General features: G+C 38.5%; 2 protein-coding genes across 8 annotated transcripts in view; both read left to right on the top strand.

Annotated features, from left to right (window-relative positions):
- The window catches only part of FAM172A (family with sequence similarity 172 member A), a 422,066-nt gene that overhangs the window by 274,136 nt on the left and 120,989 nt on the right, over nt 1–26,941 (top strand). For all 7 annotated transcript variants that reach the window (XM_049648598.1, XM_049648597.1, XM_049648596.1 and 4 more), the window contains one exon: nt 4,307–4,391. In XM_049648598.1, the coding sequence (XP_049504555.1) occupies nt 4,307–4,391 (85 nt within the window). The remainder of the gene's footprint in view (nt 1–4,306; nt 4,392–26,941) is intronic.
- Nucleotides 12,918–26,941, top strand: part of POU5F2 (POU domain class 5, transcription factor 2) — a 32,874-nt gene continuing 18,850 nt past the window's right edge. Inside the window, exon 1 of the mRNA XM_049648603.1 lies at nt 12,918–26,941. This exon is cut by the window's right edge and continues 18,850 nt beyond it. Coding sequence (XP_049504560.1) covers nt 24,360–25,373 — 1,014 coding nt within the window. The 5' untranslated portion in view covers nt 12,918–24,359 and the 3' untranslated portion in view covers nt 25,374–26,941.

The following is a 26,941-nucleotide window of genomic DNA, read 5'->3' as shown; positions in this document are numbered from 1 at the left end:
TATGATAAAGATATTGATTTTAACTATTCACTTAGTATAAAAAGCTGATTTACTTTTTTTTTTAATTTTAGCAATTAGCACACAGAAAGGAAGTTAAGTACTATATTCTTGTATTACTTATATAATTTTAAAATAACAATTTGAGGGCTACTTTTGACAATCACTCTGAGTGAGAACTACTCCCAACCAAAAGACCAAGAATCCATACTTAACCATGACTCATGAGGAGAGGTAAAAAGTAGCCTGAGGCAGCTCCTAAAAGACACTTCATATCTCAAGCTCCAAGACTGTCAAGTGGGTGAGACCTGCAGGATATTATGCTAGATGAAATAATTTAAAAAAAAACAAAAACAAAAACAGACACAATTAAAAATACTACATGATCACACTTACATGTGGAATCTAAAAAGGTTGATTACATAGAAACAGAACAGTGGTTACCAGTGGCAGGGAGGTGAGATAAATGGTCAAAGGGTACAAAGTTGCATTTATGAAGGGTACATAAGTCTAGAGGCCCAATGTATAGCATGATGTGCAAATATATCTCCAGATACTTTGCACAGGATACTTAGTACCTATTCAATACTGTATTGAATACTAGAAATTTGCCAAGAGAATAGATTTCTGGTTCTTTCACACAACACACACACACACACACACACACACACACACACACACACACACAGTAACTATGTCAGAAAATTAATTAGCCTGACTGTAGTAACCATTCCACAATGTATGCCTGCTTCAAATCATCACCATCACATTGTACACCTTAAATACATACTTTTAATTTTTTTTTTTAAAGGCTGAGTGGGCAAATGTCATTTCCTGACATATTCTTGGCCTCTGAAAATCTCCAGCCAAGCCAGATGTATGGATCTACATAACTGTCATGAACCCTTACCCAGCACCATCAGATCTAAGTGGCAGTCCTTGGAAATACAATCTGCTGAATTGTAGTTGTTCTTGTCTGAGGACACAATGCCTTCCATTTTAAAGCTCTACCTCTAAGGCATTGGTGGATCTCAGGCAAATAAAATAAAAATGAGGAAGTACCTAAATTCAACCAGGTCAGCAAATATATCTCCAGATACCTTGCACAGGATACTTAGTACATATTTTTCTCTTTAAATATAATAGACTAAGTTCTAATCTTCTTATTAAAAATTTTAATTCATTTCATATCTACACTGAAATATTGTTCCCAACATTTTGGATTTCATAAAGAAGACAGTTTATAACCACAAAAAACTGTGAGTTCATTATTTCAGAGTAAAAGACCTTTGAATTGAAAACACTTAACTCTAAGAAATACTCTCTGTATTGCCAATTTTTTTTCCCCTCAAACCCAGAGAAACTTTAGTTACATTGTGCATCCCAAACTCTTGACTCTGGCCAGGGGCTTCCTTCTCTCTGGTTGGGATGAGGCAGGGCTACATCAGAGGCCCAAACATGTTTCACTTGCTATCTATAGTAAAGCATGCCTGGCTGCTCCTTAGAATAGGATCGCCAGGGGCTTAGGACACACTCCAGCATGTTCTGAATTTAGGTAGGACTTTCCTACTCAGCTGCCTCTGTTGCCATCCAGGACACTACACTAGTGTCCATCTCAGCTGAAGAACTGGGGTGAGGGCAAAGTGAGGGTGAAGCGAGAAGAGGAATAGAATAAGCATTAGGAAAACAATGAAAGAAATTTGGTTTTTAACTCTAGTTTTTAAACTATAGAAATGCATCTCAGAATAGGAAGTTGGGAAAAAAAAAATAGGAAGTTGGATTTGATATGATGGAATTTCAGACAGATTGAATTCATGTGAATTCAGGTGTAATGGCTGTGTGTTTCTCATATTTATTTCCATGTATTTTGCATACATTTACATTAATAATAATATTATTATTATCATTTTATTTATTTATTTTGTTATGCTCTGTCACATGGCAAACATATTTTTTGATTGTTTTACCCTCTTCTCTACATATTTTTCCCGGTGGGATAAAAATGTTACACAAACGTGCACACACATGTCCATGTACGTTCATCAAACTTCTTCAAGCCTTAACTGTCCTTCACAGGTACTTTGTCATTCCAGAGAACTTTTGGACATACTCACTTTATAGGATGTTTATTTTCTAACCTATTTTTATGAGAGATCAAAGACTAAACATGGATCTAGATAAAAACTGAAATTTCAGAATCATAAATATTAACCTATCTTTTGTTTTAAATGTTTGATTTAAAGGTGACCTGGATAAAATCCATTTTATTCAGCTTTTTAAAGTCAGTGATAATGAGTTAGAAAATGATTAATCGCCTGCATATTGTAATGTACCATCATTTTCATTAATACTAGAAATATCCTATAAGACGTAGTTTTACATATGTGAAGTGTAGGTGAGCAGTATTAAGACTGACATATCACCTGGGTAATAGCTGACTTTCATCAGATTTGGAGATACTACGAGGATGAATAATAATTAAAATATATACCTAATCGCTGCCTGTCTGTAGGTAGTGCTAATTGCTGTCATTGAAAAGACTGAATTGTTTAAGAAAAAGAGAGAAAAAGGGAAAGTCATTCTTCATTGAAGCTATCTCCCTGTATCATTGGGAGCCTATTTTTAGTACCTATAGAAATCATGATTTTTGAATTTATTAGGGGCTGTGATGAATGATAAAATGAATCATCCATTTACATATCTTGACACTGCTTTGGAGAATACTTATTTCTTACAAGCAAGTGTCATATTGTATATAAAAGCTGGCTAATTGTGTGCTAATCTTCTGCATTATCTAGAACTCTGTGATGTGGTATTCTATCAATAGTAATATTAATTTTACTTATTTCAGATGTATCAAATATCTTCTAAAACCCTACTTCTTTTATAATTTCTGCTTTCTCACATTGTATAATTTTGCATTCATCTGCTAATTAAGATTAGGAGTGCTAGTTATAGAATACATATTCACTTTAAACCATCAAGCTTTTGTAATACATAAAATACTAATATTTTATCCATTTTAAATATAAAAAGAGAGAAAGCATTTAAGAACATTACTAGATGTTGTGTTTGTTTTCATGGTTGTTTTTTTTTTTTTCCACACAGTTCAATAGTTTCATTGATCTACTGTTTCTTACAAAAATCTGCCATGCTTTGTGAACTTCACTTTCTAATCTCATACAGCAACCCTTCCTTTATGTTATTCCTGCTCTCCCTGGTCCCAGAACAGTAGGGTTGCCTTGACAAATCTATTCAAAAGCCATTCCTCGGCCTTTATTGGTGGGGACTGGGGCCTTTGAAATTCTCTCCTCACTGCAACACAGCTGACATCTTCTTCCAGACAGAATGAATTAAGGAAATACAATAAGACACTTGATCTACCAGTCAAGGATCTTTCCACAGTGAGGACGGATTCCATGGTGCACAACCAGGGCAGCAAGCATCTAAAAATATACAATACATGCTTGTTTACCAGAATAGCAATCAGCGATTTTTCCAACATGATTGATAGGATGATTTCTTTTAAAATAAAATCTGTCTGGAAATTCAGTGTGTGTGTGTGTGTGTGTGTGTGTGTGTGTTAGAAATTTTTTAAAAGCCATATGAGGCTAATCACATTTTTTTAAGCCAGACTTTAAATACAGAATCAAAATGTATAGAAGGAATATACATTGTTTTTATTTCATTTGTCTGAATGGTAAGTCATCATTATCTTAAAGATTGGTTTTAATATTGAAGGCTTTGTGTCCTCAACCACACAGCTTCAGTTCACTAGGTTGTATTTCTTTTGAACCATTTGATACAGCCTTCATTGAACCCAGGTTGAAGTAAAAAATTACAGTATATTTATATAAGCCAAATTTTAAGGAGTAAATGCAAAATTTATTTCTTGTAGTATTACAGAGACAAAGACTATAGTTCAAAAATGAAGCTATTCTTTCATATGATCAAGTTAATATTTATTTCCATCTAAAAGTTAAAAATGGACATCCTTTTCAGTTTTCCTTAATTATAATCTTAGCCTTTTGTTATAAATGTATTCCATCATCATTCACAGAAGCTTACATGTCTTCTTATCAGAACAGATAATTTGCTGAATTGTAGAAGATAAACTTTTTTCCACAGCCACATTGGTCATGAATAATACTGACTGTTTATATAAGAATTTTTTTTTACAGTGCATGGAAAAGAAATTGGATATACTTCTAGTGGTTGATTATATAGGATAAATTTATCTCTGCAGCCAGAAAAGTTGGTCTTGGTTTAAAAAATGTTTCAACGGAAAATTGTCTCTATTGCATTGCAGAATTGTTGTAATTGGGTCTCTAGCTCAGAACCATTAGACACATCAGTGGAGTCCATGCTGCCCGATTGTCCTCGAGTCTCAGCAGGTATGTGTTTGATGAGAAATGTGTGGGGTTTTTTTTAGGGTGAAAAATATGCTAATGAAATGTGGAATTCTATTTTGCGAATTAAGCATGTTGTTCTGCCTCGTATCTTTGAATGAATTATTGGTAACATACGGCATCGGTCTGATCTACTACCAGAAATTTGTTAAGTGGCTGAAAATGCTTACTAACAAACCTAGTAAAGATGAATAGGTGAAGCAATTTGCAAGTAATATAGACAGTTGCCGCTGAAGCTTAGGGAGACAGGATGTACATAAATAAAAAGTTGATTAAGACAGGAACTGGTAGCTAATCAGGATCTCAGAATATTTGCCTTGGATTGAGTACCAAGTCAGTGATGGAACAGGCAGTCAAGGCTGTGAGTTCAGAGAAGAGAGATTGCTGTGACCTTTAGAAAAATTTTTCATGCAGAATATTTTAGCTAGACCTCGTGTAATAGGTAGGATGTGGATTATAGAAAGACATCAGGATGATATTCTAGGCAAAGGGAACAGAGCAGTGTAAGGAATAAAGGCTGGAATGGATCTGAAAATGTTCACAGGAAACAAAGGCAACATGGGCCTGCCTACTGGAAGAGGTAGAGGGTGAGGTACCTCAGGAAGCAGGTGAGCTTAGGAAGACAGTTTAAGGATGGAATTGATCTCCAGCCAACAGAGTTTGTACGTTAGTCTGTCATGTCTAGATAAGAGGAGTGATGATATTTTTTGTTGCTTTCTGGTTTTGGCTTTCACAATTCGCAACCAGTTTGGACGGTAAACACAAAATGAGCAGTGGTATCTGGTTATGGCTGCAGAACAAAAATGGGCTTGCTTTGGCCAGAGATGTCAGAGAACCAGCAGAAGTTTTGAACACAAATGACTCCATAGGACAGTCATAGTGAACAGTTAATCACTAAGCACTTAGAGTTGCAGACATGTTTACATAACTGAAGGAAATAATTTGGAGAACAGTTCAAACATTAGGTAAAGAACTATTATGTAAAAAATTATTACCACTGTATTTCACTATCACAAATACCTAAACCTGAACTCAGCCTCACTGTCATAGATAAACTTTCCAGGTCTGTCAGTCAAGGTTCAATCAGAGAAACAGATAGGAGATATATATGCTACAATATATCTATATAATATGTGTATGTGTGTATTTATATATATTATACAGTGTATATGTTATATATTATAGTATATATAATACATTCATATACATGTATGATATTATATATATATATTATGTAATTTTCTTTATTATCAGTAGTTATGTTCTATAAAGTCGTTGAGAATGCTGAATTAGTGAATCCTGGGGAAATACAAGATTAGGTTCCTACAAGCTTCTGGCCACAACATTTTTATTAACCAACCAATGTATAACCTTGCTTTATGAATGTTTCTATTTAAAGACACCTTATTTAATAAATATTGTTGAGTTCTCTAACGTTGAACTCACAGCCATCAACACTGTAACTCGTACCTGAATGCAGCTTATCTAACACATTAATTTTCTCCATAAGACACATCACGGTCTTCTTAGGAACACCAGGGCTTAGTGGTTAGGAACACTAGACAATACTTCAGTGCTATCCTTGGAGGCCATTTCAGCCAGTGAAATCGCCAAAAAAAAAAAAAAAAAAAAAAAAGCACAAAAATGTGAAAAACATGGTACTAAATAGTCTGTGAAAAGGACACTGAAACAAGAGAACTGAAACCAGAAAGTTAAGCATGGCCTTATTTGACCTTAGTTAGGAATGCAAGCTAGGCAACTCACATTTTTCACCACTCTGCACATGAGCATCAATTTGGGGGTTTTAAATAAATTTTAGTAAGTAGGTGAATTCACGAATGTGGAATCCACAAATAATGAGGATTGACTATATATAGTAAAGGATTTGTTAAAAGGATTTGACCTGGGATTTGACCAGAGCTGGTTAAGCTCTGTAAGAATGTCGACTTTGCATCCATGCTGGAGCTTGAGACCACAGAGCAGACATTTATGAAAGGGAGATGGATGTAAAGTGATGGAGAGCAAGAATCAGACCCCCATAAGCATGAACTGGAGCCCATGAGGATGGACTTAAGCTCATGTTAGTTCTTTTTGCTTCTGTCCTTGGTGGTGTGGGTGTCCTATAGAAGGCAGTGTCCTATCCACACACACACACACACCTGGCCCAGGCATCAGGGATGCTGAAGGGGAATTCAGTGAGGGTGGAACAGGTGCACTTCTGGCCACTCATGCCGGTGCTTGAGCTAGCAGATGAACTACAACATGCATGAGCTAGAAATGGCTGCCGCTTGACTTCAGCCCTCCAAACGTCCCACAGAAATTTCCTTTCTGTAGCATCCTAACCAGAAACACACAATTTGAAACATAGTTCTGGGAGACATAGTTCAGTGTAGCCAAACTGACACATTACAGAGCCTCCAGGGTTCACCCCTTGTCACCTTGGCAGTTATCCACATCTTCTTAAACCAAACTTAATCTGCAAATAATTGTAGACATTAACAAAGTCATGCTTGCACCTGATGTGATCCGACTATCCCATGTACAAACGAAAACACACAACCCCTTTCCTCAGGAAAGGATACAAAGTCCTTTTATTGTCCTTGGCTGATGTCCATTCTTCTTACCTTTTGTATCCTGTAGTTTAAATACTGAGAGATAAAGCTAATTATGCTGACACATCTTACATGAAATGATAAAGAAATAAGAGAGGAAAACAAAAATGTTTAATATGTGTGTTCAAATCGAAATAAGAAAGAAATACCCATAGTTATTACATTCCTCATTTTTGTAACTGGCCCTGTAGCTATAGCTGGTATTTAAAACTACCTTCATTCCACGTTCCCTTTGTTCTTAACAAGCACCTCAACTGGTCATGGTTCCTTGCCTGGTCGGCTGACCCATACCTTCATTGGAAACAGCCGGGCCATTAGGTATCCTGCCTGAATTAGATGGTTGTAGATTTCTGTTGACATTCATCACAGGAAATACTAACGGGTGTCCTAGATGGTTTGCTGTATTGCAGACACACTCCTCTTTATCCCCATTGTGTAGTAGCAACTCGGTTATCCCTTAGTAATCAGGATCAATCACCCCAGCCAATATAGTAATACTCTTCCATTCCTTCTTAATTCAGTGGTGTAAGGAGCCCATAGTGGCAAGATGACAGTCTGAGCTTCCAGTTCAATGGAATCATTGTTGTGTCACTCAATAGAAGCATTCCTCTCTGTGGAACTAAGACCTTTAGATCAGCAGAGCCTGAAATCATAGAAATGAGAAGACACAGTTTTGTTAGTAGGTCACTGAGGGTAATAACAAGAGAAACCAGTCCCATTTCCATCCCTTCATTCCCAGATCTGGGAGAATTATCACATGAATTAAATGCTGATTTAGGGTATGTACCACACCCTAGAATACCAATGTATTCTCAGCCCCACGAGGTGTTGTCACCTAACAGGCACTGTAACCTAGTCACCATTTTATGAAGCCTGCTGCTTAAGGGATAACAGAGAATATGGTAAGACCAGTGAATGTGGGTGGAGCTAAGGCTCTCTCTTGTCCTCTGACTTGGATCTCTCTGATGGAAGCCAACTGCTGTATTGTGAGTTGCTCTGTGCAGAGGCCCATGTGGCAAAGAATTGGTGGCTCTGGCCAGGAGTCAGTGAGTACCTGAGGCCTGCCCTCAGCCAGGTGTGTGACCTTGGCAAAGGATTCTCTCACAGATCAGCCTTGAGATACACCCAACTCTTTGATTACGGTGAGACCCTATGCCAGCTACTCAGCTAAGCCACACTCAGATTCCTAACCCACAGAAGCTGTGTGTGCTCAATGTGTATCATTTTAAGCTGCCCAGTTTTGGGGTTAATTATTCTGCAGGAGTAAGTAATTTATACAACAGATTTAAACTGCACCTCTGGTGACCGCTCAAGCCTATGTAGAAACCACCAGAAGCTTTTTGGGGGCTAAAGCCTTATAAGGCTCATCCTGCTCTGATATCTTAGGATTTAAGAGCAGCTTTCTAAAAAGGCAGTAAAAAGTTCATTGAAGATAATTCATTCCTAGCCTTGTTCCCTGACTGCCTCATTAGACTTTGCTGTACAATGTATCAGAGAAAAGATGTTAAGTTTCTTCTTTATCACATTTGCACACTATATCATTTGATCACTAAGTCTTCTCACTATGTAGCTCTTATGTTTCTTAGGACAGAATTTGGTGCTCCCTGTAACTTTTCTATTCCCTTTGGGTTTTTATTCCAAAAAATTTGGCTTAAATCAGAAGGAGATTTCATGTTCACTCCCCAGCATATATCTATCTATTCCTCAAATGTTTTTCTATCACTTATTATATTCCAGGTACTATTCTGGAAGTTGGGGACATAGCAGTAAACAATAGCTTATCATGACTATCTTTTCTCCCCCCAAAATAAAAAAAGAAAATTAAAAAGAACTGTTTCCTGGACCTCTGCTAGTGGTAGATTCCTCCCTTTGAAACTGGCATCATGAGAAAAGAGGGCCAAACCCCCAGCATTTTCCACACGTACTTATAAAAACTGAACAGTTTTTCGATCAAAATCAGTGATTTCTCTCAAACAGTTCTTTAAAAATGTTGAACAAGAGGTATGACATGATCAAAATGGGATTTTGAAGAAGATTAATTTAATAAATGGATAAAAGAGAGAAGCACGAACCTGGAGGCAGCAGACTCAGCCGGCCATGACGATAAAGCTAGTAGAGGCGGATGGGGTGAACTGGATTGGTGGCAATTGGAATAGACAGGAAAGGAGAGAGATGACAAATATGACTCGGGAAGAATCTGCACTCCCTGTTGGCAAATAGATTGCATATGGAGGCTCAGTGAGAGGGAGAAGACAACAATAAGCTAGAATGAGAAGTAACTGGGATAATGAAAACATTACCAAAATATAGAGGAGCTGGAGGAGGAAATCAGTTAAGGGCAAGAGAGGATGAAACTATTCTATGGCCTACTTGATTGAGGTGATGGCACTTGAGGGATGGCAGGAAGTTCAAATGGAAATAACCAAAGCTTGTTGCTGTACCTTGGAAACACCTAAAATTCTCCAAGCCCAAGTTAATAATGGATATCTAGACTCTGCATTCAATTTAGTGAAGTCTTTTTTTCCCCCATCTTTCTAACTTATAAAGTTTTTCTTAAGCAATATTTTTATTGTTTGACTAAAGTCTGTGGTCATCACAGTGAAATTGCCTGTAAAAATACATACTCATTTAAGACTATTTTTCCTTCATTGCTGAATGTTTCCCTTTACAAAAAAATAGATCTGTTGTTCATAATAGATTCATTTTATCACTGTTATTTATCTGTGAATATATATGTATTTTAAAAACAGGCACAATAAAATTTTTAAGTTGTATTTAACACATCCATGGTCATTATTATCAGTACAGTCATGTTGTTTTTATTTTTCTTTTGAAAACAAATATTACACTTGACAACTCCACACTTAGAAGTTGGCAGTGTTGTACCTTATACTTAAAATGAAGTCTGACTTTTCACTTATCATATAGGGAATGGTGAATATTTGAAGGGTCTTGAATATCTGTCAACGGACTATTTGCCCCACCCCTATTAATGGTGTTTCCTACTAGTAAAATCAGCCAGTTAAAAACACTGTTATTCAAGAAATTACATAACAGGTTAGTAGGACCTATGTTTATCGTTTATTGTATAGCCCACATTCTCGTTGTTTGTATGTCTGTTACAAAATGGCAACAGCAAGTATCCACCTCACTTATCTTGTAGAAATGTTGTGAGAATAATTTGTGTAGTATCCGGAGGGACATTTTGAGTTCATCAGAAAGAAAGCCCTATAAAAACCTAATGTGGTACTGTATATTCTCATTCGTCATTTTAGAATTTAAGGCTATCATTTTAAAACTATTATTATTTTAATCATATGGGAATGAAAAAGCATTTGCAGACATATTGTCCCTTCCTTTCCCGTCTCCTAATCCCGTCTTCTAATCTTAAACAACAAATAACTTAGTTGTTCATATTTTCGTTTGTGCTCTGTGACACTGATAAGGGTCACAAAATATTTCACAGAAACCAGAGTCACAGAAAGATAGAAAATACAGGATGAAAGCAACTGTGCTCCCTACGTGCCTCTCTGGGTGTGTGTGTTCAGTCGGCACACCTTCATTCAGCAAACATTTACTGCAGTCTAGACGTTGTTCCAGGTGCCAAGGGGGTAGCAATGAATTACAACAAATAAAGGTCCCTTACAGAGCTTGCATTCTAGTAGGGGAGACAAATAGTAAACAAGATAAATGAGGAAAACATGTAGCATGCTAGATAGTGGTAATTGGTAGGAGAAATATGAAGCAGGAAGAGAGGACTTGAAGCATGTGGAGGTGGAGGCCAGAGAAGGCCTCACTGAGAAGATGACATTTCTGGGACATTCCTTCTAGTCCTGCTCTCCAGCCACTTCCCACTGATAAAGACAGTACTTGCCCATCTGACTTTAGAGATCCTTCCTAAATTCCAGGCTACCTACTGAGCTCAAAATTCTGTACCCTTATTCCCTCCCAGCTTTCTCTTGTTCTGGGTCCTTGAAAACCTCAACTTCTCATCAGATCTATTTTACGAGTTCTCTAAGATTTCTGGTAACCATAAAGCATAGGAATGAGCAAGTTATTAAGGTACTCCGCTCTTCCTTGAGCTACACATATAGAAAAGTGTAACATTTATATGGTGCCCTGGTTTTCACAGGCAAGGTTGCTTATGCTCAGGGGTGAAGGGACAGAGCCACTTCCAGGAGACCTGCAGGGTAAAAGGATCAGTATTTTGACACACCTGTGGTCACTCTGCACCAGGTTCACAAGTGTATGGCAGTCTCTGCCTCCTCACAGCTTCATTTTTCCACCTACTGTGAAGGAAATACCTGAAGCTAGATTCACTAAAGCTGTGTAGTCTAGAGATGTGATGCCTGTCAACTTATTTCCTCCCAGAACTTGTATCCATCTCATTTTTCCTTGTCCTTGTCTGTCATAGCTTGAGACAGGCCTTTCTCTAATATTTCATTTTATCTAGAACACTTGATATAAATCAGGGCACCTCAAAATTGGAAAGATAATAGCATAAATATTAAAAAAAGAAAAAGGAAAAAAGAGAACTATAGTAGATGTCTTAGGGGTTAAGAATTAAACTTGAAAACTTACTATATTTAGATGACCTCATCTTGGTTCTGGATGTAGAAGGAGGCTGTTGATGACACATGCCTGTCAAGCCCCATTCCTCCTCCAGAACTGAAAGTGGAAAATTAGTAATTTCTAGGTCTATTTGAATTGTAGAAAACCTGCTAACATAACCCTAATTTTACTTTGCTTAAATAGTCCAGATTAACTCTTTACAGTGACTGAACTTACTGAATATTTGCTAAATATTTACTTCAGTTTACAGCTGAAAACATATCTTTAGGAAATGACATGAAAGAGTTGTATCTCTTCTTTGTTAGTGAATAATCACTTGCTTCTAAAGATAGCAATGAAAAATCAACAGTAATTGCTTCTAGATGTGGTGTCATTCAGAATGTGTAGACAAGTTGAGTTGTCTAATATGTTTTTAGACACAGCTCAAATTAATTAGGTAATTGAAAATCTATACTTGCCTTGTAAACAGAACTTAAAATTCAAGGCATATTCTCATCTATGATATTGTACCACTATTTGACTATGTGTACTGCTCAAGAACTGTAGCATTCCTCTTCCCATTCAAAGGATATACATTCTAATCCTTTTAAGTGATGTTTTCATTAACTAAATAGCACTTTTCAGGCAGTTTTTGTTCATTACTGTAGAATTGGCCTTGTAGCTGTTATTCATCAGTTAGTTTCCCTATTCATTGTTCTATGCTACCTTATAATTATTAGTTAATGTAAGGGATGAGTATTCTAAAAGTTGACCACCAGAAATTCTTGTGTTTTCAGTGAATCATTCATTATAATTAGCTAGCATCAGGAATTCTGGGGAAATAACTGATTAGAGAATCATTTAGAATAACCTATCTAAATATATGATATTTATGTAGATCACTAGTATTTTCCCTGATTATATATACTTAATCAGATCCAATATTTTCCTCTGCTTTTTATTCATTCAGTTTTCCAGTAATCACAGAGAATATAACTAGTTGCACTTCAAAAATCTCACTTAAAAAAAAATTAAAAATAGCCACCATGTTTTTTACAGCTTTCTGAACCAATTTGCGAGAAATCCTTCAAAGAATTTGGCAGTAAAGGTGACAACTCTCCTTTTACTGAGCTAACTCTTCCTTTTAAAGATAAAAAAAAAAATTAAACTATTTTTGGAATGCTTTAGGATAAATAACCAAATAATATGAATTTGTATTTGTACTTGAAAATTATACATTATGAGTTAATTTGTAAGAGCGATTACATTTACTGTCCCGATAGCACTGTCTCATGGCTCTTAATGCTGTGTCCCTGCTTGTTGGAAAAGTAAGTCAGTGCCAGTAGTACCTAAGACAGAAATGTTCACCCTTCTTACTGTATATTAAGTATTGCTCTCCCTTCCCATGGCTGTCTGTGCTTCACTTGTCCTCTGTTTCTCCTTCCCTCTGTCACTTCGGTCTGGGTCACTGCTCTTGATGGTTCCCTCTGTGTCTGTATTCTGACCTCTGACTCTCTGTCTCTCATCTGGCTTAGTCTCTGTCTGATTCTTTCCTTACAGTTTTTGGCTTCTGCATCTCCCTGGCTTCAGTCCCCCCACCTAGAGTCTCTGTCTGCAGCCTGTGGCATCACATCTCCCCCAGCCCACTGTCTCTGCCCGCCCCTCCCTGCCTGACCTGTGTGGTTTGCCTGGGTCCACGGCCCGTCACTCCTCTTTGTGCACTTTGTGCCTCCCTCAAGCCACAAGGTCTCTGCCCTTAGTCACACATTCTGTGTCTGCTTCCATCTGCACCCACCCTGCCCGCTCTGTGTGTCTGGTCAGAGACGGACATCAAGTCACCAGTGACAAATCTGCTGACAAAATTACCCGGAACACAGAACTCTTCAGAAAAACTGTATTGCTTTCTAAAAGTGATCAGAAACATCTAAAATATAAATTCATTAGTACCAAGATGAAAATTCAAAGTGAACATTAGGTACCATAGGCAGGCCAGATATTTTCAGTGTATAAAATGCCAAGATGTTCTAAGTTAGTTATCAGTACTTTAAAAGAAGTCATAGTATTTTTTTAAGTTTTTGTTTCATCATATTTTTAAAAAGATAGCCCTTTTTTAGAGGAAAATAGTTCTATTTAATGATAAATTTTGAGAGATAATTTGATGAGTGAGTTCAGTTTTTAGGCACTAGAATTGATTTAACAGATACATGATGTCTAAATATTCCTTGAGAATTGGTATGGAATTTCTGTCCATATTGTTTATTAATATCCCTTCACTCATACGGATCTCACCCCCAAGTATTCAATATGTTATGCCAATAAATAAAGAAATTTTATGCCAGCTAGTGTATAGATATTTTGAATAATCTCATGACACAATCCTTGACAGAATTCAGTTGTATTACATAATTTCTTAATTTCTAAAATACTTAGAAGTTACTTGTTGAAAATTTGGGCAAAGAAACATAAACATCATTTTAAGCTTTGTATAGCAAAGATGTCTATAAATGAGACTCTTGTAAGAGACCTTAAATTAAAAATTGCTAATAATCGACTAAATTCAGTATTGGCTTAGAGATTCTTCTAGTTTTAGCAAATACTTGAGGTATGTTTAGAAAGCAAATACAAATTATTTCAGATTTTTACTTTTATTTCCTTTTAATAAATTGCCTTCAAAAAATTTTAGTGTTTCTTCCCATTTTAATTTATGTGGCAAAGTAGCCATACCTTTCCTGCTTAGTTTCCACAAGGAAAATGATTAAGCTTTGAAAAAGAGATGGTTGACTTAAGGCCACAAATACAAGTGTTTAAATATAACCAATATTTGGGGCACCTGGGTGGCTCAGTCAGGTAAGCATCTGACTTCAGCTCAGGGCATGATCTCACGGTTCATGAGTTCGAGCCCCATGTTGGGCTGTGCACTGACAACTCAGAACCCGGAGCCTGCTTTGGATTCTGTGTCTCCCTCTCTCTCTGCCCCTCCTCTGTGCTCTGTCTCCCTCTGTCTCTCAAAAATAAATAAACTTTTAAAAAAAATTTTAAAAATAAACATAACCAATATTTGAGAAACATTAGTGAGAAATGGTGGGAAAGCTACTTGTGGAATTAGATGATATGCAGTTTGAATTTTATAGTGAAAGTACAGTCTTCTATAACCTTTGTAGTTCCAATTTTTGCAGCACCAATATGGAAGAACAGTCTCTCAGAGTTACTTCGTTTTGCTTTTCTTCAGAAATAACATCAAGCATATAAAATCAACATATGTGGCAAAGCCCAAATTTCAGAAAACCCAAATTTAGTTATTTTTACCAATTAATAATTTCTAATTAATTAGTTTCCCCTAAGATTAGAGCCTAACTTCCTATCTTTCCACAAACTTGAGTTATTCTTGGTTGTTTTGAGGCAAGAAACTAACTGTAAATATGTGTTCCTTAATTCCATAAAGATTTATTGAGCACTTAATATGTACTAGGCACTAGTCTAGTCTCTAACAGTGTAAAGATTGCTAGATGTACCTCTTGCCCCTCAAGGAGTTTGTGGTCTCCTAGCAAAAAGTCTTCTGTTTATTGCAAAGATTCTTTTTGTTCCTAAATAGAGAGTGTTATTGAAATATATGGAGTGGGGAGGAAAGTTAAGGACATATGGTAAACTCCTTCAGGACCCAAGAGTAATTCTTAGTTCCCTGACATCCTCCTTTATTGACTGGTACCCCACTGCCACGTAAGAGTTAGCGCATCTTCTGAAACTGTCCACCTTCCTTCAATGCTATTGTGAGACCCTGACTTTTTACTTCAGATACCTGTTTCAAATGAATATATTACTTGTCATTTCAAACTCTTTAATGGTAGTAAATCGCCACTTATGAGTAAAAGCTTTGGATTTGTCATGACTGTGGGTAGTTTGTATTCTCCCAAATATGTAGGAGAATTAATTGTATAATATGATCAGATGAAGATTTATAATCACACTGCCTATAAAATAGGGATAACACTAGTACCATCTCATCGGGTTATGGTCAGAATTAAGTGAAACCATCCATATAGGACTGTTAAAATTCCTGGCATATAGTTGAGGCTCAGTAAATGTAGTCATTCTTCACTTTGCATGGTCCCAAATACCCAAATTTCAGTTACCATACTTTAGTTAAATAACGCCAAATTCCACCCCCACACACACACACACAAAAAAAAAAAAAAAACAAGGTTCACATTTCAGTTACCCCAATGTATTAACTGTGAATAATTGCATTCAGTACAAATCTCTATGTAAATAACAGAAGCACATCGTGATCAGCAGCCAGTCACATCACTTCTTTCTAATTTTTCACTGGCCACTGCATATCTGTTATTCAGTTTATGCACAGATAGCACTATCTTCCACTTTATAAAAATAGATGGCCAAAAGAGACCTGGCCAACAAAGATGAAAGTGCAGCAAAGAAATGGAATGCAGGAAGTAAAACTGTAAAGTGTTTGTGACGAAAAAGATGAAGATGTCCCGGAGAGAGTGACGCTAGCAAAAAACACTCCACGTGAAATGAATGCTCAGAGGTATTTCACGACATTGGAAGTGCGAAGGATAAAATGCTGGAAGCTGATCCAAACTTAAGAGTATGAAAATTAGCCAAGGCGTAGAAAAGATTTGCTTGAACTCTATCATAAGTTCTATGAGGAGAAGGCAAGCACTGTTCAAACAACTTTGGTAAGTTTTTTACCAAGAAATAGAACATTTTCATTCTCAGTGTTTCTAATGTTTTAAATTCTTTTTAACATTTATTTATTTTTGAGAGAGCGAGACAGAGCACAAGTAGAGGAGGGGACACAGAATCCAAAGCAGGCTCCATCCTCTGCACTGTCAGCACAGAGCCTGATGCAGAGGCCCTAACTCACGTACCGCAAGATCATGACCTAAGCTGAGGTCAGACGCTTAACTGACTGAGCCACCCAGGTGCCTCTGTTTCTAATGTTTTAAATTACAGTGTACTAAATACAGTTGTTTTTACCATTTTTTTTTAATTCCCCTACTCGCTTTTTGCTGGCCACAGGTGGATTTTTATGTTTTGACCAAAAAAAAAAAAAAAATTTAAGGTCATGGAACAGCCATAGTTTTTCCCATTGATTGTCATGATAACTGTGCATGGTTTCAACTTACATGGTCATTTTTTATAGTCATTTTATTCTGTGCAGAGCAAGGACTTCCTATAGTTATTATTATTAGAAATTGGTTTATCTAGCAAGTCAAGTTCTACAGTTTTAGAGAAATTGTTCAGTTTTTCTCAATATTGAGAATTAAAAAATTTGTCATTTCTCTCCTGCTTATATCTTTGTATTTTCTAGACTAAGTCCTGATTCCAGTCATGTCTTTTCACAGCGTTAACTCTTAGAGCCTCCCCATGCATCTTCTATTGAAATACAGTATTTATCCTCAGTTTGCCTGTTCTTTAGTATTCAACCTCATTTCTTCATTGTCCTTAATCTACTAAAATTCCACACTGACGCTTTTCCCTTTCATTCTTCTTGCTAATGTCCTGTTCTTCCACACTCCCTGAAAGACGCTTGGTTCTTTAATAAATTGTTTTTCTTTCAGAATGACACCTGCCCTAGAACATATCCCTGTGAGAAACTTCTTTAAATTCATTGGTTTCTTCCTTATGTTTCATCTACATTCCTGTCAATCATAGAAGACAAATGTCTTTCTTGAATTTAAATTATTACAAGAAATTCTGTGTAAGCAAAATGTAAAATTCTAGCTGGAAGTTAACCAAGTTAACACTTGGAAATGATGCCATGATTGGCAACAAAATAAAAATTAAAAATAAATGCTGTGCATTTTCACTATATACCTTTTTATACTTCTGGAGCCATGTGAATGTAGAGTTGGACATTCCAAAAAACCGTTAAATTTTCATTAAATACATAATGATAATTGAAATCTTGCTTTCAGTTCTCCATTCACACATAGCTGCTTTGACATAATTGCTTCCTAGAGTTCTGAGGCTTTCAGAAGGTGAAACCTTCATCTCCCTGATGTTATGTGCACATACCTAGAATGGAGAACAGGCTACTGAGAGCTGCAGTGAACTCTAGAGAAATAAATGTGGGTTTGGGCATGAGTGTTCTGCTCAGAAGAGACGTTGATAGCCTAGTTGGTTCTCTTTAAGACCTTTGGAATCATAGTGAGGTGACTTTGAGGAGGATTCAGGTAATGACTTACTACCTCACTGTCTGAAACCAGGGACTTTGTCAGGTTTAAAATGCTAAAAGGAGTTTTTAATTTATATATTTAGATAGAGTTACTGTGTTGGAACTTAAAATTTTAAGTCTGGTACTACCTCTTTTCCGTGGTCGTTACTGCATTTCATGTTACTGAATATAAGTGTTCATTTTTCCAGAAAAGATACAAGTGTCTCTGTTAGGTCTGCTTTAGTTCATAGTTTCCTAAGGAGATTCCAGGGAAATTCAGAGACTCCAAATATTGCGATGGTAATGGCACCAAGATCAATTAATTTGGAATTTCTTTAACAAAAAAAAAAAAAAAAATACAGTGCCTAAAAGAATTATCTCCTATAAGCAGAAATTCTCCTCTACTTCTCATTTACTTCTCTGAGGCCATGTCACCTCCTGAATTACTGGTTTCATTGGTCATAAGTTGTCATTTCTGTTAGGTGTATTTTACTACTCAATATAATGGAATATTTTTCATTAAACAAGTTGTGTATCTCTTGCTCTACAGTGTAAGGAGAGTACAAATTTGAATGCAGAAGAACAGTGACTAGACTAATCAATGCAAGAACATCCTTAAAGCTTTTCTTGTGTAACAAGGGCAAACTCAGCTAAAAAGTTTGTTTAAATCCCACTTGACATAACAAGAACCTTTACACTTTATCTATCTGTGACTATCTGTGAATATACCTGACTCATCACCAGAGTGCCTTTCAACTCAGCCCTGCTCAGCTCAGTTGCTCTTCCTGCCTTATATAGATAGACATTTAAAATTCTTTGAGGCTTCTGGTGAAGGCTGTAGAGTTTTTATATTTAATATTATTTTATAGCACAGGAAGTTCATAGTTCATGAACACTGCAGCTCTACAAAATATAATGGAAGGATTTTTCCCCATATACGCAAAACCACTTTGTAGCCTCTGGCTATGTGGTTGTTTTACATCTGTGTCATGAACTTTTACTTCTAAGCAGCAATTATATCACAGCAGAGTCATTTTTTTTAATAACAAAAAGAAGTAACAACAACGAAAAAAAAAGCCCTTCATAATCTGAATCTGAAAGTAAGATAATGAAGAGATTCTATGTTGGTAGTCCTACTACATTCTAGTTTTTCTCTACATATTTTATGAGTAAAGCGTTTGGCAATACTGTTATTCATCAGTAGCTGTCCTTTCGCCCTGTTCTTGTCTTCTACTCTCTCCTGTGCTGAACAGTGCTATTAATCTATTTTACGCATTTATTTCTTTTTTAACATTTTTATTTTTTAACGTTTATTTATTTTTGAGAGACAGAGAGAGAGTACAAGCAGGGGAGGGGCAGAGAGAGAGAGAGAGAGAGAGAGAGAGAGAGAGAGAATCCAAAGCAAACTCCAGGCTCTGAGCTGTCAGCACAGAGCCTAATGCGGGGCTCCCACAAACGGTGAAATCATGGCCTGAGCCAGACGCAAAACTGACTAAGCCACTCAGGTGCCTCACAACTTCAGTATTATTCTGTGCACTTTACCTGCAGGTACACTTATGTCTTAATTGCTTAATTTGTCTTTGATGCCTCACTTTGTCTTAATGCACTTTTTTACTTAAAAATCCACACAAAGGTTTAACGGTTTAATCATTTCCATGTATTTTGAGGTAGTTTTCAATGAACTAAATTGTTGTAATGTGTGGTGTTGACTCTCACTGGAAGTTGCGAGGCATCTTTCCTTACTATCCTCAGTTGCCACAGTTTTCCTGGATGCCTGACTTTACTTCCTAGACCCAGAGAGAAACAAACCTCCAAGTGCCTGGATCTTGTCTCCTACCTTTGCCTTTTGTCCTGCTCCTTGACTAATGTGGTTCTTGGGGACCTACACCTGCCCTTCAGGTGAACAGTACCTTTACACCCTGATGCATGGTCAGTGCTAGGTTATTAGGAAACCTGCCGAGTGGAGGAAACTCTGAAAATAGCACCATCCAATCTGCCTTACCCTCTCTGCCTGACTTGTTCATCATTCTTAGTTCTCCCAGTCTACTCTGTTGATTTAATTACATTCAAAATGTTTGTTTTGTTTTGGTTTTGTTCCTCTGCTAGAGAAATGACGTTTCTCATATATTCTTGAACAAAGCCCTCTCCTCTGTCTGGAGCATGAGCAGCTTTGGGAGAGGTGTTATTTGGAGAGATGAGGAAGCGAATTTCACCTTCCTAGCCAATAAGATAACTGATCAACAGGATAGTGTGAGTGAAAGCCGGATCTCCTTCACATCCAGGTGTCTTTATGCACATACCATACTGAGAACACTGTGGATAGCTCATGCATTAGCACATGCTTTGGCCCATAAGTACAAAAAGAATGGTGTCTATAATGTCCATAGGAGATATCATATCTCCTAGGTGGGGAGGTAAGACATGAAACTCCAGCTAACTTTTAAGGCTGCCGATTTATCTAAGTGGAAATGCAGTAAGTTCGGGGCCAAGGGAGACCACTGTGGTCCCCAGTGTATGGGCAAAACTTCCCAAAGGGATGAAACTTGAAGCAAGCCCTATAAGAATGTTTATTATTAACTTTGCCTCCACAATTTCCTGCTTCTTACCATTAGTGGATCTTGGCAGCCAGTTTTGCTGTCTTAGAATAGAGAATACTTACGGAGAGCCTAATAATACAAATCCTGGTGCTTTGTGCATTTCTGCTTAAAAACCAACTTCTCTTAACTCCCAAGATCCTAATAATAGAAAATGGTTAACTTCTCTTTGAGCAAATGTAGCTGTCCTGTTCTCCTGACAGTTTTTCTTCTTCCCCATTTAGATTATAAATACACAGGAGCCTGGGACCATGTGTTTCTTATCCTTACTTTGTAATTCCCTATGGATAAGACTGGCCCGCTTCGTACATTGTAATCTAATCACTCACTAAGAGGTCTCTGTATTTGTTGAAGGTGATGGATTAGCCTTTCAAGCGCCCCAGCCCAAGCATTGCTGGTTGTCTTGGGCATACCCATCACCTGCCTTCTTCTGATCTCTGTTTTCTCTTCCAACCAAATATGCTCCTGTTTGTTGTTTCTTTCCCCCTGACCACTCCATTTCCTAGCATATTAAATATACTTTTCTGGAGATGTCAAGACTTCCCTTAAGAATATGGGCTTTTATTTGTGGCGGCCCACATGCATTAATGGGAGATAGGCATGTTGGCTGATGAAATCTGCCCAAGTACAGAGAAAGCCTTATTTGAAAGCACCCAAGTTAATTTTAAAACCCATCAAGTTAATATAGCTTTACTTTTTCATTTAGGAAATGTTTTTAGCTACTATGTTTTCACTCATTTAATATAATCTTTCCTCAAATTTACTTGAATTCACTTTTTTTTCCAATTCACTAAAAATATTTTTCTCCAGCTATTGTTTTTAGACAACTAATGAACCTTTTCTCTGTGGTTCTCTCCTGCAAATGGGCTGGTTTCAATATGTGGGTTTTAATTTATATAATTGCTCTCTCTTATTCCTCTTTGTGATCCACTTTCCATTCTGTTTAGCAGACACTGGTTGCTTTGTAATTTTGAAAAAGGAATAGCATGCGTGTATACCTGGAAAGATAACAGCAAAATTATTCTTAAGTGAAATGTTGTATCTTGTAAACTATTTTTGGTACACTGTCATCTTGAAACCTAACTTAAAGCAAATATGGATGTCTTCTCATCATTAATGCTACACCGATTCATTTCTTTAACATTAAAGAGGTATTGATTAGCTTCCTCCTCTGTGCCAGATACACTTTCAAGTGGTGAGGATCTAGCATTGAACTAGACAGACAAGGACCTTGCTCTTTACCAGCATACATTCTAGCCGAGGCTACAGTTGAGATGCAGACAACAATCACATACAAAGATGGCAGTTGACTTCCCAACTCTTTTCCCCTTTACCATTGCTTCAAGGTCACATCTATGACCTTGTTACCTGTAGTGTTGTGTTAAATTTAGTCTCACGGTACTACTACCCCCAATCTCGTGTTTAAGGGCCTTGTTCTAGTACAAGAGAGAAAGAATAGAGATGCTCCTGAGAGGGTCAAGTTTCTTGTTGTTACTCTGGAACTAAATGTGCTTTACTCTCAGAATTGTAAAGGTGAGAATTCATTCACTCATTCAGCAAACACTTATTAAACAGTGTATCAGTCAGGGTTCTATTATGTTCCAGGCTTTTATAACACCTACATGCCCTTAAGTACCTCACACTCTAGATGGAGGGTGAGAGACATAAAATAAAAATTACTGATAAATGTTATAATAAAAACATACATATATCAAATAAGGGGAGCACTACAAAAGCAGGAACTAACTCTACACGGGAGTAGGTTTCACCATCAGGTCACTTCTAAACTGCATCTTAAATTTTGTTTAATGTTTTATTTTTTGAGAGACAAAGAGAGACACAGCATGGGCAGGGGAGGGGCAGAGAGAGAAGGAGACACAGAATCCAAAGCAGGCTCCAGGCTCTGAGCTGTCAGCATGGAGCCTGATGCAGGGCTCAAACCCACAAGCACGAGATCATGACTTGAGCCGAAGTTGGACGCTCAACCAACTGAGCCACCCAGGCACCCCACTTCTAAACTACATCTTAAAGGTGGCTGGAAATAGAGCATGCTTCATTTATTCAGGGAATGTTTACTGAGCACCTTCTATGAACCAGGCACAGTTGTAGGCACCATAGACACTGCAGTGAACTGGACAAAGTCCCTGTTCTCTTTGCAGCAGAGAAACCTACAATAAGCATATGACAAATAATTATATATTAGGTAGTGATGCCTATTAATACCACAAAACAAAGCTTTAATAAGGGGAACAGAGAGTGATAACGGTTACTATTTTAGATAGGCTAGTCAGAGAAGGCCTCTAATGAGATGACATTTGAGCAGAATCCTGAATGAATGAGACCAAAAAGCAAAGGGAAGCCATTTCAGACAGAAGGGCCAGCATGAATAAAGGTATAATAGTCATGAAAAGTGTAACATCTTTAGTGCAAAGTGAGATATTCTCACTGAGCAAGATGAAATGCAAGCAGGGAGAGTGTGGTAGATGAGGCTGGGAAAGAAGGAAGAGAGGGAGGGAGGAAGAAATGGGAAAGGTCAAGAACAGTTTCTGGGTCTAAGCTTGGGTGACTGAGTGGGTGATAAAGCCATTAACCAACTCAGGGACCCCTGGAGGAGAGGCAGTTTTAGGAATGCAAATAATGAATTTGATTTGGGACAGTGGGAAATACAGAATTGGATATTAGGAGTCAGGGCTAAAATACAAATTTGGCTCTTACCAGCATGTCATGGAAATTTAAAAAGAAGGAGCAAGAAGAGTAGTCAGCCTTGTCAGATACTGCAGAGAATTTTAATAGGATGAGAATTTTTAAAAGGCCATCAGATTTGACATTTGGAAGGTTGGCAATAACTTCAAGAAGGCCAATTTCAGTAGATGTCGATAGGGCAAAGCCACATCATGGTTCAGTTAGAAAGTGAAAGGGTAAGAGGCTGGGATTGTCCAGCCAAGGTGACTGTCTTCTCCCTTCCCAGAGCTCTTCCTTGGAAACTTTGAACCTGAGGTCAGATCTTCTCCCACTCCTTCCTTAACTTTCTTCACATAAAGCCTAGTATTGGATGCTTGAGATGGGGACATGATGGAGGGACAAATATTCTCAGATCCTTGGGTCTCTGATGGGAAAGGGGCCAGGGATAGGGGAGCCTGATGTTGGTGAAGCAGGTATTAAAGGGAGCATCTTCAGTGGGAACAGCAGGTCGGGCCTGTTCTGAGACCTGTCTCCAGAGGGGGAGAAAGATGAAACATATAAGTCTCTGTTGTATGTGGAAACTGGACCAGGAAGCTGAGGTAGGCTGCAGAGCAAAGGTTCTGGGGGGCTGGTGGGGGGAAACATGAAAAATTAGTCAAGAAACTCAGCCCCGGTGAAAGAGTACAATGACAAAGCGTGAGGGCTGGGAGTGGAAGCTGACAGTTAACTGATAGACACTAGAAGAAATTTAGGGAGGAATGCTTAGGTTTCTTAGAGCACAGGAACTAAAGATGTGCAGGGGAGGCTATTGGCAGTGCTTGTGACCACAATGATAGCAGTGAGGGGATGGTTAATGAATTTAGGAATGGTCCCAGAAATACCTGGTATATAGATGTTCAACAAATATTTGTGAAGCCAAAAGGGGTCGTTCCTCCACAGATAATGTGGAGGAAAAGGATTCGATACTGGAGTTCTGAAGAGCTGTTAGAAAATGCCTAGGTTCCCTTCAGGGAGAGGATGGAGGCAGTGACTGAGATCCCAGACCTCTTAAAAGTACAAAGCCAGAGAGAGAGAGACCTATACCACGGAGGGAGTTAGAAGCATAGACCAGAAGCATAGACCAGACTCGTTTAATCCTGCAGACCCAAGGGATTACCGGTAGGTCTGCTAGATTTCCTCACCCCTGCGCAAATACACCCCTGGCCTGTTTCTCTCACCTGCACCTCCATCTCTGCCCACTAGGGGGCGGTGCTCGAGGGCAAGGCTGGCGGCTGTTTCGAAGCCTCGAGGACCATCAGTTCCTACCAGACTCCCTGCTCTGGTGCCGTCTTACCCCATGGCGGGACTCAGGCCCTCATACGTCTCCCCACTGCCAGGCAGTGGTAGGGGCGGGCCCAGAGGACCGGTGCCGGTGCGGGTTGACACTCCGGTCTGGTTGACCGCCCAGGCGGCTCCGAGCATGCTGATGGTCCAGCCGGGAATCCAGCAGGGGGTCAGCCCAGGCCCTGAGGTGTGGGAGATGCCCCTGGGTCCCCTCCCATACAAATTCCGGGGTGGGATGGCACCCTGCACGCCCGGGGTCGGAGCTGGCAAGGTGGGAGCCTGGTTCCCGAGCCCCTCAGAGGGCACCTTCCCCAGGCCCTACATCGTCCTGCAGTGCATCCCAAGGTTGGCACTGCCAGAGGACGTCTCAGCCATAGAGAAAGAGATGGAGCAGCTGGCCAAGGAGCTGAGGCGAAAGAGAATGGCCCTGGGGTACTCACAGGCCGACGTGGCGTTCGCCGTGGGGGCTCTCTTTGGAAAGGTTCTTAGCCAGACAACCGTCTGCCGCTTTGAGGCCCAGCAGCTCAGCATCGCCAACATGTGGAAGTTGGGACTGCTGATGAAAATGTGGCTGGAGGAAGTGGACACCAAGAACTTTATGGGTGTATGCAAAATAGAGATGATCCTGCAGCAGGCTCGGAAGCGAAGACAGGAAAGCAGGGAGCGACGCATCGTAAACTATCTGGAGAAACTCTTCTTGCAGTGCCCGAAGCCCACACCCCAGCAAATCAGCCGCATCGCCGGGCAGCTCCGGCTACAGAAGGAACTGGTCCGAGTTTGGTTCTATAATCGGAACAAGATGGGTGGTCAGCCAACCATTGATTTCTCCCCACAGGAGGATGTGGGGGCAGGGGGGTGGCCTCCTTTCCCAGGGGGGCCAGTATGCTTTCCTCTGGCATCAGGGCCCCATTTTGGTTCCCCCTGCTATGAAGAGCCGTATTTTATACACTTCACCCCTTACCCTGTGGAGGGGACCCACCTCTCTGCCCCAGCCACCCCTCTTGGCTACTCCAGGCTTTCAAACTGAGGGGCCCGCCCTTCTGGGCAGAGCTGAACTGGGGAAATGGGTGATGCCTGAGGTTCATTTCAGGGCTGTTAACATTAAGAGCTCCATTAACTGTCTAAAGAGGTTAATACTTAAGGGATGGTTTGGGAGTTTAGGAAATTCAGGGGAGGGAAGTTGAAGTTTATTATTCCAGTGTTTTTACCTAGCATTGACTTTAAGGTACATTACGTATATGGTTTAGGATATTTTGTTTCTCTCTCTCTCTGTTATTAATTGAAAATTACTTGTGTCTGTTATTCCTTGTGATTATCAGTAAACATAGGATTTTTTTCCTTATAAACACACCATTGGGTGAAAAATTCAAACACAGAAGATTATTTCAGTATACCTTTTTTTTTTTTTTTAATCAAAACCAAGCAGAACTTTATGTAAAAATAAACATAGAGTCCAAGATAATAGTAACCTCTGGGGGAAGGTTTGAGGGGTACAGAAAGAGTACACAAAACCTACCCAAGGGACCATGCTGAAATACAAGTGTTTTCTTGTGCTCCTCCCTTTCTTGAAAGATGCTTTTTTTTTTCCTGCTAATTCACCTTTTCATTTAGAGTGCTCAGTTTCAGGTGGAGGTCTCAATCCAGATCTCCACCTTATGGAATCCCACTGGTTTATCCACAGTCCTGCCCAGGTCATTGTGTTTGGAACCCCTTTCTTACTGAGGTTGGCAAGGTGGACAACACTTGCTCAGCCTCAGCTCCAGCTTACTTCTCTGGTTCTCAGCTCCATTTGGTTTATTACCTGGCTGTTTTCCTTACTTTCCTTTGAACTCAGATATGCATCTTAGAGAATATCTGTGATGGTTGAGTCAACATTCCCTGGTTTTTGTGATGGTATATCTTATACCACTTTTCCAATCTCTCCTACGAAATTGGTCTTTTCTGGTTTTCTCCTTCTACATTGGTAAATTTTGATCATCATATACTAAACAGATATACCTGCATGTGATATTTATTGCTTTCTGATTCCATCACTAAATATTATATATGAGTTTGTCTTCTTAATTACTAATCTGTCAGTTTTTTCTTTCTCCTTTTTTCCCCTTAATCAGCTCTTACAAAATATTTATCTATAGGTATTTTCAAAGAACAAGTATTTGTAAAAATGTTTATCTTATTTACTGCTGTTTTTATTTTATTTTATAATTAATTAACTTTTAGCTTTTATTTCTATTAATTGCTTTTTTCTAGTTTTCTCTGATTTCTCCCGATGTATATTTTTCTCTTGTCAGTGTTTGAAGATAAAACACTGATGATACATAGAGGTTTGTGAAGATAGAGACAAACTTTAGATTCAACAGATGACTAATCACTTATTCTTGGACTCTCCCAGTAAAAGTCACAGAGCACCAGTCTCATTTCTTCCTTTTCCCAGACAGCCCTTCTGGACAACCTTGAAAGGGAGATGTTTCTGCAGAGGGCCAGGTAGTATTTAATGCTGGGATGAACAACTGTGGTTGTGTCAACATTCAGCTCCTAAAAGATATGAGGAGGCTCTCTCTCACCCAGGCTGCTTCTTGAATTCTGTAGCCCCTG

The sequence above is a fragment of the Panthera uncia genome, assembly GCF_023721935.1.
Source record: "Panthera uncia isolate 11264 chromosome A1 unlocalized genomic scaffold, Puncia_PCG_1.0 HiC_scaffold_17, whole genome shotgun sequence".
Taxonomy (NCBI): domain Eukaryota; kingdom Metazoa; phylum Chordata; class Mammalia; order Carnivora; family Felidae; genus Panthera; species Panthera uncia.
Note: the sequence above shows the minus strand (reverse complement) of the source record. Positions and strands in the feature narration are given on the sequence as shown.